The 12,345-nt window shown below is 43.5% G+C and overlaps 1 protein-coding gene across 2 annotated transcripts in view; it reads right to left on the bottom strand.

Moving 5' to 3' along the window:
- Nucleotides 1-5,969: 5,969 nt before the first annotated feature.
- Nucleotides 5,970-12,345, bottom strand: part of INPP5D (inositol polyphosphate-5-phosphatase D) — a 54,966-nt gene continuing 48,590 nt past the window's right edge. For both annotated transcript variants that reach the window (XM_057382348.1, XM_057382347.1), the window contains 2 exons: nucleotides 10,399-10,975; nucleotides 5,970-9,647 (listed from right to left, as the gene is read on the bottom strand). In XM_057382348.1, the coding sequence (XP_057238331.1) occupies nucleotides 9,645-9,647; nucleotides 10,399-10,975 (580 nt within the window). In that variant the 3' untranslated portion in view covers nucleotides 5,970-9,644. The remainder of the gene's footprint in view (nucleotides 9,648-10,398; nucleotides 10,976-12,345) is intronic.

Here is a 12,345-nt window from a genome sequence, read left to right as displayed (position 1 = left end):
AAGGATCAGAGGTTAACACCTCCTGGAGTAGAGGTCAGAGACCCAAGGCTATGGGCTGCTAAATCAGCACAGACCCTGACAGCAAACACRTGGGGGTAGAAGGAAGGAAGAGGGCCTTGGAATGTGTAATGGAGAAGCCATTTGGTCAGAGGAGCTCGAGCTCAAGCTTGTGGAACGTCCGTCMTCTGCTGCACAAAGGAGCCTGGCTGATGGGACCCCCAATCTTCAGACAATCATATCTACACAGACAGGCCAGGGGYGTCGTGACCCATTAGGGGCCCCTGCTACGGACACTTCCCTATTGACAAGGGCTACCTGCTGAAACTAGGGAATAGGGGTCACATGCACGTGACCTCAGGGGCATAAACATCATCATTGTTCATGCTCTAAAAAGGCGGATCCATGTTAAACAGTTTCTGGAAAAGTTTGAATATGCATAMATGCCTATGAATAGGCATTAGGCTGATGCAACATGAAAAGTATTTAAAGAGGTTTCTGTCAATACCAGGTGTGCTTCTGGCAAACTGCCAAGGCACCCAGCACAGTATCCTTTTGCCTTTGKGTATCCTATTCTCATTTATTAGAAACTTTTAAATTTTAGCAGGAGAGTGAACTTCRTTTTTCACATCAGGGAAGAAGTTCTGCCTTCTGTGCCAGGGGAACTTCCTGGGATCAGTTCCTGCGCGTTYCTCTGGTGCCATTGCTGTGCCCCCTGGAGCAGAGCCTGGMCCTGCTTGGARYCTTCCCTGCACACAGGGACAGACAGGGCTGAAGGCCTCTCTCAGCTGGGGYTCCTCTGGAGGCTGAGCAGCCCTAGCTCAGTCTTCAGGAAGGGTGGTGGTAAAATGAAGTGGAGCTTGAGACTTTTGAGGTAAATCTACTTACTTTGGAACATGGCCAAAGCTACTGTGCAGCCCTCCCTGCACTCCCACAACCTGCCCAGCCTCACAAAGAAGCCACACATTCTCTAGCAAATGCAAAAATCTGTAAGAACTAGCTCCATTGCTTTACTTTAAACTGCTTAACATCCTAAGTAATGTGTTAGGTAACCATAATATTGTAATTTAATTTCAAACTGGGCAGGAGTCAATAACATTTTTTGTCTTGGGTGGCCTAAATTGCTTTRTTTTTCTTTAGAGTAAATCAATAAAGATGCAATTATGAAATTGTAACAGCATGAAATAGATGATTCACTGGATTATTAGACTGGAGGAGAATGTGCTGCTGGATGAGTTTATAATAGTTCATGCACAGCTCTGTCCTATCAAGTACACAATGCATGAGGTTATGTGTGGTCTCTGTAAAGCTAATTTGGCCAAGTGTAAGCACACAGACTATTTCATTCTGTTTATACATCACAAAATCAAATTAGYTTTTTAAAAGCCTGTAACTGCAAATTACCTGTGACTGTAAGCTTATGTCCTAATTCTACAACTACAGTTACTGAACTGAAGGGCAATGCTGAGAGAAATTCATCCTGTCAAATCTGTTTTTCTACATCTTAATCCTTTGCAGAGAAAGGAAAGCAAATGAAGCATAAGAAAAAGGGAAAGGCAAAGATACAGAAATACAGGGAACAGACTCAGTAACTCCTCTCCTGAGGCTTTTACCTTGGCTTTAATATATAATCAGCCCCAAAGTGCCTCATGGCCTCTGAACTGCCAAGCCCCTTCTTTCTTTCAACCTCTCAAAAAAAAATCCTTCAGCTAATCTTTGAGAGGAGGCTTTTCTCACTAAAACTGGGAGGAAAAATAATTGTCCACTATTTTTTTCAGCAGCGCAGGATGAAGAATCAGTGGGAATAGAAATGACATGAAAAAAAAAGTGTCCTCAAGCATTACATAAATTACTTCAAACATTGCACTTGTTTTACTCTTTGCAGCAACTGCTAKAATGTTCCAAGGGAAGGACTTCAGTTAATTGTTATCTGTATATGCTTGAATTTATAAAAATCATACTATGTTACAGATGTCCACCCTTCTGTAATCTGTGATTTCTTTATTGGGCAGGACATCCTGATTTTCTTAACAGAGTCTGCTAACAATACTTTTTCCACTCCAATACAATACTCTTAAATATATCWGAAGTTTCTGGCAGTCTTTCCAATAGCACATCCCTGCTTCATGCCATCATCTGTCATCCCACTCTCCTTTTATGTCCACAAGAACTGTAAGAACACACGACAGAACAGCTAGTTCAGGCTGAAAGTTGCTTCTTCACTTGAAGCACCTTTCTGCCACCAACAGCATCAAAATCTGGCAATTCATTCAACACTAATTCTGGAGTAAAAATTTCAGGCTACCAACAAGTTARTGTGCTTTTCAAAAAGCTCATTCTGTGGTGAAGAAGCAAAAACTGTGCCTCCAATGAATATTGTACTCCACATTCATAGAGGGGAAAGCAGGACTTCTGGTAGAGATCTGTCCAGCTTTTGCCAGCACATTTCAAGAACAATCGAGAATGTCAAAGTAGCCTGGCAGGAACGACAATGTATACAGGAGATTTGATCCAGAAGAAAGATTTGGRCAGCTGGAATTGTTTACTCTATAATTAAGAAAAACACTTAGGGAAACATGGCAGTATGATGTAAATATGGGTGTCAGAAAATTAAGACAATAGCCTGATCTACTTGTTAATATGGGACATGATTACACTGAAAGGGCCTAACGTTTACCCAGAAAACAGCCACTAGAGATGAGGAAGGTCTGGTGGAAGGCTGGGGAAGCTCAAAACAGGCTTCTTGAGCCAGATGGGAATCTCTCATGCTGCAGGTTTATAAGGCCACTTGAATAGATGGTGAAGGATTTTGTAGTTCAGTCTTTGCTGGTGTGGTGAATGGATTGCAGGGTCCCATCAGGGCCCCCTCCAACCCAGTTCTGGTTCTGAACTGGCTGTGTTGTGACTGATGCTCAGATGACAGAATGGATCCCTGCTCTGAGTTTCTTGATGGGATGTTTCCCTGAAGCTCGGTGCTCAGATCAATTTCTTTCCTTTTCTGCTTTCTGACTGGGAACCAGAAATGTTMATTTTCTGGGAAGGTGCTGAACACTAGTGTCCTTCACAAAGTTACATTCAAAGCACCATTTTTGAATTCAGCTTTGTTTTGGATCATCATGTTTACCTTTGAAAGCAGGGAACATATCCCACACCTGATAACTTTCTTTGTCCTTCAAGCTATAGTGTCAAGATGCAAATTATTGTGAACTAAGGAGCAGACAAATTCTATGCTAAATCTCCATCCTTTCTGTTGCAAAGGCTTTTTTTTTTTTTATTTCCCAGTCTCTGCTGCCTTTGCTTTCTTCCCTTCTCTGACCTGTTTCTATGAGGGACAGCTTTTATCCATCTCCCTTCTGCTCGGCTCTCTTGTTTCACAAAGTCCCTTTGTTGTCGGTTGCTTTTCTGCAGCCTTTCTGGAGGTTACTGGACACTCCTCCATTTCCATCCATACATTCTCTCTCAAGTCCAACATTTACTAACCTGTTGTGTGCCATCTTTATCTCTATTAGTTATGATGTAATCTAATACTTCGTGATAAGAGAGACTGATTTATTTTCTATGTAATCTAGACCAGACCTTGGGAAAAATGCAGTAAAATGTTAATAATAACTGTAAAGAGTAGCAGATTACCACCCCTGGCACAGAATGGTCTCAGTTAAATAGAACCACACAGGTATGTAATAGCTGAGTCTAGATGAGCCTCTGCCTCTTCTCCAGTCCAAGCCCCATATTCAGCAGACCCTGTCTTTGTCTTTGTGATGSCTTCTGCAATACTGGGGTTTGTAAAACAGTTCTCATCACAGTTTTCTGAGAGCTACAAAAGAATGTCAGTTAGTTTTGATCTAAAAGGGTACACTGAAGTATCCTTCAGTTTAGCTGACTTGGGAGCTAGAGCAAAGGTTTTCTGCAAATAAAATTAATGAAACAGAATAATGGCAATGAAGAACATAAGTTCAGGGAAATTTGGTGATGCATAATGAGATAATGGTTTGTGATGATGCATAATAAGATAATGCAGAAAAAATATAGCAAATTACAGTATGCAAAAAGAAATCTCTCTCTCCTGTCAACCTGGGATTCAACTCCAAAACGATTTCTAAAAAACTTCAGTAGTTTAACACAAATGCAATCTTAAAATACTTTTTATTAGGAGCCTCATTTGAAACAACACCATGCACAGTGTGGAATTAAGAGGATCTTTTTCATATTCATGTGAATAATAACTTGATGTTTGCTTATATGTATATTTTTAGAAAGAACATCTTGTACCTCTGCAGCTAACACCTTTCCTGCACAAGGGAGATCTGGCATATTGAAGGGAGTATTTGGATTATTCTGTAGCACTTGCATAATGAGTCCTTTCGTAGGCCTCGCAGGAATGCTGCGGGGATTGTAGCAGTCCTTTKGAGGCACATGTGACCAGTGTGTGAGTCAGTGACAGCTGGGCACAGAGAACAGGCAAAGCATCAACTCCTTCACTAAATACTTCAGTCTCAACAGCATGAGCACTGCATAGATGTAGCTGATGATCCAAGGCTTTGCAGCACTCCTCACTTCACCAAGTCCAGCCAACCTGCTGCGCCTCTGATCTGTGTTATCAGCAAGGGACATCACAAAGGACAACAGGGAGGTAGTCTCTTTGGCAAATGTTCCACAGGGGAAAGTGTCGATTTCTCTCAGGCACAGATTAAGGAAATAAAAGCAAAATGTCTGGGTATTGTCTACTTCTAATCCATCTGCTGATACTGGTTAAGAGATCTCTGGGAACTGCCCTGCATCACCTTGGTCAATTAGTCCTGACCACCTGTGTTGGTTTTGCTTGGCCTAGCTTTCATAGTRGGGGGGGGCAAAAAGATGGCTCCTGTGAGAAGCTTCTGAAGACTTCCACCAGAACTAATCTCTGATGGCTCTGAGAATGATGGACATGCTACTGGCCAAACCTGGGCCARTTGGAGATGGTGGTTACACCTCTSTGAAAGCATATTTAAGAAGAAATCAAAACAAAGGGGTAGCCACAGTAGYTCTGCCAGAGGAGGAGGAGGGGATATGTGAGGGATGGGAACACCAAGGTCAGTGCAGAAGGAGGTGGAGGAACTGCTCCAGGTGCTGGAACCGGGATTCCTTTTCAAGACGTTGTGATGACCATGGTGGAGCAGCTGCAGCCCATGGAGTTCATGGAGGGTGCAGAGATCCACCCAGATTAGCCCATGGGCAGGAGACCCATGGAGAGAGAGGCTTTGCTCCCAAGATGGAACAGCCTGGCCTTAGGCCTGCACCCAGTGGATGAGGGACCCCACAGTGCAGCCGCTTTGGGACGACTGTCTGCCCGTGGGGGGGACTCCCATTGAAGTAGATGTGTGTAGATTGCTGCTCATGAGACCAGAACCACGCTGGAGAAGTTCACCAAGAACTGTATCCCGTGGGAGGGRCYRCAYGGCAACACAAAGGAAGGACTYCYCTCCCTCAGCAGCCGCAGTGATCCAGTGATGAACTGACCAACCCCACACCCTGTTCCCYCCTCCCCTGCTTTGCACTGTTGGTGGCAAGCAGGGAGGGAGTGGGGAAATCGGTGTCTTTGAGARTTTTATTTCTCATTCTCCTCTTCTGACTTCGTTAGTAAGAAATTCACTTCATAACCTAAGTGGAGCCTGGTTTGTCCAAAATGTTTCCTCCCTGGTCCTTATCTCAACTGATGAACCCTTTTGTTAATTTTTTTTTCCTCCATTCTCCTCTGCCCAGTGGTGGTGGGGGCAGAGCGGCTGAACRGGTGTTGTGGGTGCCTGGCTTTTGGCCAGCGTCCAAATCACGACACTGCCACAGTTTAATCACACATAAATATCTGAGCCTTCACAATGTTATAAAAATAAGGATCTTGGTCTGAGGGTGAATCARTTAATTTCTGGACAATACAAATTTTCCATCACATGGACTGTTGTTGTATTATCACAAGGAAAACAAAAAAATTTAGTAAAATTTTAGCAACCTTTCATTTTAAAAACAAGTGGGAAGATAGTGACTAAATTGCTACTTTTAAACAGTACAGGAAAAGGGTGCTTGGTTCCAGCAGATTACAGGCTTAAGCAACACCGTTTCTAACATCMAAATTTTCCCCTTGCTATTTTGGAGTGAGWAACTCRCCTTAATTTCTTTTTCCTTCTKTTTTTCTTCTTCCTTGAGCCATTTTTTCTAAGATCCCACCTTTTCGAGGAAGGAAATGTATTGCCCAACAACATCTTAAGAAAAGGCTTAACGGTGCCCTGTGGTGATTTGTAATSCTGAGAGGACAAGGAAACTGGTGTTAGGTGCAACAGGTGCAGGCAGGAAATGGATGGTTTAAAATTTACTGTGTTCTGCAGCATTACATCCTGTAGCTGGGAACTTAAGGCATTTTTGACAGCTGGGTCCCCATGGAAATAAGCACAAAAAGACTTCATCTATTTTAAGAACTTAAAGGAYGTCAGAAGGTTATGGATAGATAATACATCTGAGGGAAATCAGTACCTTTTTGGACAATTCATATGCTTCAGTTCATGTCTTTTGCTTTGTGTGTACCAACTTAACTGGACAACAGCAGAGAGGACAGAGAAATGCACATGGTTTGGCAAGATAGTCTCAGGTTCAAGGATGTCAGAGAAAGTAGCAGCTTATGGTCAGTCCTGCTTTCATGTGGTTCRAGGCATGGGCAGCAAAAACAGTAGATATAATCTTAGAGGCTTTGTGACARAAATGAAAATTAAATAAAACAAACAGAAGCACCAGACTTACTTGTTAAATTCAGTTTTCTGATATTCACATCTGCCAAGCTCCCAACTGGTTTTACCACCTCTACCATTCCAAGGCACAGCCAGTCTGTCCACAGGGACAAGTACTGTGTAGTGTTCTCACCACTTGTCCCACATCTCCTCCACCCCATATCTAAGCTGTTCACCGCAGAAGTCTCTCACCTGCAGAGGCTTCAGCAAGCTCTTTACAGAGCCTTCTTTTGAACACTGTCCACTTGAACAAAGCCTGATGGCATTTGCCATCATTCTATCAGACTGTCTTTGGAACCCCAAGTGAGTAGTCAATGCATTTTTTGCATAGCAATAGGAATGTATTTTTTTTCTCTTGGAAACTTAGCATAGAGTTTCTCTTCTYCCCCAGCAACACGCCTCTCTAAAGGACATGCCAAATCAAATACCTGGATGGATTTTTATGCCTTAGCAGGTCCAGAGTTCTCAAACGCTGTTTGTCTGCAAATCTGTGCACAATTTAAGCAGCATTCCCAATCAGGAGAATGTTTAAACAGAAATCTATATTTACTTTGTATCTAAACTTTCTTTTTTATGGTTTAGGGAGTCAGGGATAAAAATAAAAAATCTGAGCTTGTCTCATTGTTGGGAAGTTATATTTTTTTTTAATAGAAAGCTTGTCCTGTTTCCATCTCCACAAATAGAAGAACACAGCCCAGAATTACTGGAAACGGATCTAACTCACTGTATCAGACAGAAAGCTCACCTGCTCCAGGGAGATTTTACTTTGTGGCCACACAAGTTCTTCTGCAACCTGGAAGAGTGAAATGCTCACCAGSGCCAGGGAAATACCAGAGCCACTGAACTATGGGAATTACACAGAGAGGGTTCTGGTGAATAGAGCAGGAGGAATGTAAGCTCATGGTCTTTCTTGCTGATTTGAGGGTTAGAGAGCTAGGTGCTTCATTAATGATGCCTTGAAACTCCAAGCTGCATGGTAAGAAAACCATCTCCACTTAAAAGGTTTCTATCTACAGGTTGTCCTCTTCCACCCATTCTCACAAGCCTGTGCTTGGCCTCTTCTGCTCCAGTAAAATTACTGTACCTTTTATACACTCATACAATTAGTAACTGTACCTGCCAACAGGTGCTGTAGTTTTCAAACCAGCTGTATCCACAAAGGGTCTGTGCACACAGACAGATGTATCCTCAGTCCTTGWTACTTCCCTTCTCTCCTCAGTGCCTGTGGTATTTTCTCTGGGCAGAGACTACTGTTGTTGCCTTGATTGGCCAGTTTCAATAAWGGCACAGACCCRATAAAGGGGATAAAAGGGTTTTACCTCGGTATTTGGGATCCCAAGTGCATAGCTCAATGGAAAATGTACATCGTGTATAGCACAGATACAAGTTTTATAGATTWCAGAAATTAGCATATCTGTCTAGGATTCCCCAATAAGAAACTTAACAAATGCAGTAATGTCCCCCTRTTCTAATGAATCCCCCCCAGATGAGGCCAGAGCCCAGTTTACACAGGATGTTCCAGACAGAAGKTTTCACCCCAAGGCTGGAGCCTCAGGTTTAAGATGGCACAGGGCACGCTGACCCCTTCCTGAGGATGTTTGGTCTTTCTGCCTGGCCAAACTCCTAAATTAAMCCRGAATATCAGGTTACAGGAATTACAATCATGCAGGCTAAGGGGTACAAGGGGTACATAAAGGSTAAAGAAATGTCTAAAAGGGTATAAAAATATATAAAAGGGYACATAAAAAGGAAAGACAAAAATCRTCYGGCATCACTGTCACTGAGCAAGCTGGTGTAACATGCACCTAAAGCTGAATCATGTAACAAACAGTTCTGAATTTTCCATAAAGAATGATCAGAAAGGGGACTATTTTATTATTTTTAAGTAATCAACATGGAAACAATAGCAGTGATTAAGTCACAACAGGCTTAGCCTAATAGCAACTGCAGCATTAATACTTAACATGAATGTAACAGAGATGAGCATATTAACATTATTCATTCTCAGTCAATGAACAAAAGTGTGCAGTAAGGTCAGCATTAATCTGTTAAGAATGCTCCAAAACCAGCTGGCCAGCGTCCTCCAAAGTGGAGTGCTTGCTGCCAGACAGKCTGGGGAGCTGCTCTCTGCCTCTCCAAGCAGTGYACTCCTGGGCTGCCATGGACACTGTCTCTTCCCCTGATTCTGCCTGTGATTCTGGTGTTCCCTGTTCCCAACAAACACCCTGTTTGTTGGTGTATCAAAGCAGCACCTGCTCGAAGGAAAAAGAGTGGCAGTGCCATGGGCCAGCCCTCACWTGCTGCGTCCCCTGGGTGGTGCAGGGATGCAGCCTCAAGCTCCAGGCTGGCTCCACTGAGAGTGTGTGACCTGCATCAGTATCTGCTATTCAAACTCTCCCCACCCTCCCTGACTTCCTTGTTTCTTGGATAGGACATGCTTTTGGAGCTGTACCGCTTTTAAGATGCTTTCTTTTACATATGACTCTTTAAKGGGAATCCTGTAACACAAAATAGAAATTTTGCTTTTGTAGGAAGGGAGTTCTTTCAATCCACCCCTTCCATCTCCTAGTCCTTGTACCGTACCTTCCTTTTTTTCAAAACATTTACTAATGCATGTACTTGGCCACGTGCCTCTTTATGGAAACACCAAAGTGACACTCAAAAGAATAACTTGCATTTGGTGTTGTGGTCCTGACCTCTCTTGRTCTGAGCAACATATAACAAACTTCTCAACTAGAACATTTTCGTAATCATTGGGAGGGCTACAYGCCCAAAAACAAAATTCCCAGTGTTTTTAGAACCAGACCAGAGGACATCAGTGTGAACAAAGCAGTAATCTCCATCATTCTTCATATCAGGATTCCTCCTAGGGTACCATCAGCTTCTGTGTCATATTCACTGTAGAAACAAGAGAAGACATCAGCTTCTATATTGTCAAGTCTACAAGTTTTGGTGGGGATGGAAAAAAAAAATCTTACAGCTTGCTCAAGCAGGCTTTGCCTCCCAAACCCACTTACTAAGGCCCCCCTTACACCTTCTCATCCAGCTCATGATTTTATGTTAAAAAAAAATCCAAAAACAACACAGAACCAAAACAAACCACAACAAATAAACTCACCAGGCCAAGAAAGCATGTGTACTTGTATGTCAGTATATAGTGTTCAGTGATGTTTTTGGACACACTGTTCTAAGTTGCTAAGTGTTTACCACTAACTACTAACTACTTTTAATCATCTTTTTATTACTTRCAGCAAAACAAATCCATCACACAATCCCACAGATTTGTGCTATCAGGCCAGGATTGAGCAYTCTCAGGAATAGCACAGTATGCCCTAAGCAAGACATAAGAAGSTACTGGCTATTTGCATTCCTCTTGTGACCACCAGGCTTAAACAKTTCAGAAGTAGTTAAAAATTCCTGCAAAGCTAAGGCCATTGTTTCACAACAGGCCATCCTCTGCAGCAATACTGCTTTAGGATATTCCCTGGCATCCCCTGCTCTGCAAGCCCAGTAGGTTTGTGGGACAGCACTGAGCTTGGATAGGAAACATGGAGAAAAGATTCAGTGACTAAGCCAGTACTACTCCAGTCGCAGTGACATCACAGCCCAAGACAACTACCACCCCACGTAATTCCCATGAGAAACACACCGGTGTGGTTGTCCGGCTAACTGCGCCCTCCTCTGTCCGGTGCTTCCCAGAGTGCAGCAGCTCTGAACTGTCCCGATAGTCCCGGCCCTTGGAGTTCTGCATGTCCAGAACTGCCCGGCTCTTGGAGGGAAGGGGCGGCTTGTTCTGCTGTCCCTGGATGCTTGGGCTGACTTCAGCCCTTGATGGCTTCACGAGTTTTTTGAGTGGTGCAGAATTTTCCAATGGTGTTGTCACCTTTGGTTTGCCTTGGCTCTTTTCTCCTATATTCTTTTCTTCTGATTGGCTGGAGCAGGTGTAGGACCGGAATCGCTGTGTGGGCACCAGGAAAGGTGGCGATGGCTGTTTGCTAGAGGTCTTGCTGCACTCAGGCTCCTGTGGTTTTGTGAGATGACAGCTCTGTTCAAGCAGTGGCAGCTGCTCTTTCCACAGGGCCTTGGGRTATTCCTGCTCTTTCTTGAGGGCCACCTTGCCCTTGGAGCCCATGGAGCCATACAGCGGATTCTCGAACATCTCTGGCTTTTGCTGCCCCTCCTCCTGAAGCACAGGCTCTGCCATGGATTTCCCCACATCAGGTAGCCTACAGTCATGGAAGCAGGGTGAAAATGAGACTTGTGAAGAGCAGRCAAGAGAATCACTGACTGATTTAGAGAGAATAGCAAATGAGTGTAAACAAATTAAACTGACTGCCTAAAGGGGCAACAGGAAAACAATTAAAATGGAGAAAACAGAAGTGTGCATTGTTTTTTCTTTGTTTAATCATTAGTGACATGACAGCAGAGAAYAGATATGCATGGCATTATGTAAACTCCCTGCTAGACTACAGTCCTGTCAAAGTGATGTTTGACTTCTTTTTAAACTCAGATAAACAACTGAGCCAAACTGTACCAGGTCCTTTGATGACTCTATGACCCACACAAATCTGAATTTGAATATTAATAAGTATCTTCAATTCTGGCAGAGATGATGGAAATGGTTGTCAGGAGGCTTAAAATAAGAACTCACATCATTTACATGTGGCATTTTACAAATAGGGCAATCTCCTCTTGCTACCATTGCAGCRTGGTATTCCTAAGGAAGGGATAAATCTCCTTAATGTACCTAAATGCACAGTGTAAGAGTAATAGCTCTGCTGTGGGGTGAGACAACCCATGTGTTGCCCTTTGAGCTGTGGCTCAGCCTGGAGTGACAGCACAGCTGTAAAATGGGACACAGCAGGTCCTGAGGGTTTGGGTGACCCAGCCTGATTTGGCCAGGCTTTCACCTGGAAAGTACTTATAAGATCAGGCACAACATTACTGAGCAGAGTGGAATAGGGGTGAGTGGCACATGTTCTTTGGGTGTCTTCAAATGTGTTGTATTCCCTCCTCAAGCTCTTCCCTAGCAGTCAGTGCATGTGGGAGCAGAGATCCGAGCCATGATGGAGCACAGTTGGGTACAGAAGCGGCCCAGACAGCACTGGAAGCTTTGAGTCTTGGGAGTTCTGACTTGCAGAGTGCCACATCCATTTGCCTGGGAGCTCTTAGTCCAGCTCAGAGAGCAGCTGTTGCTGTGAAAAACTTGGGACAACAAGGACACAGACTGCACATGTACTAGGGTGAAGTAGCCTCATTATTTCACTAAGCTAGGAAGGGATGGGATATTTTCAGTTGCCAGGTGGAAATTCTGCATCAAGGTTTGTGATAGAGGCAGCACATGGAATCTGGCAAGCTGGACATTTGTGCAGTGCAAGTAGAAATTCCGCAGAAGTAATTCACATATAACACATGAAGGAGGTCTCCTTCCCATTCAGGTGAAAGACCTATACCACACTCCCCCCTTTTCTTCTTTGTTATTACAGCCAACTTTGTTATCTTCTTCTCTTCTCTTCTCTTCTCTTCTCTTCTCTTCTCTTCTCTTCTCTTCTCTTCTCTTCTCTTCTCTTCTCTTCTCTTCTCTTCTCTTCTCTTC

Source organism: Malurus melanocephalus, unplaced genomic scaffold (genome assembly GCF_030028575.1).
Source record: "Malurus melanocephalus ecotype Western Australia unplaced genomic scaffold, MMel_1.1 scaffold_566, whole genome shotgun sequence".
NCBI lineage: Eukaryota > Metazoa > Chordata > Aves > Passeriformes > Maluridae > Malurus > Malurus melanocephalus.
The sequence above is the reverse complement of the archived record's forward strand: the minus strand, read 5'-3'. Positions and strand labels throughout refer to the sequence as shown.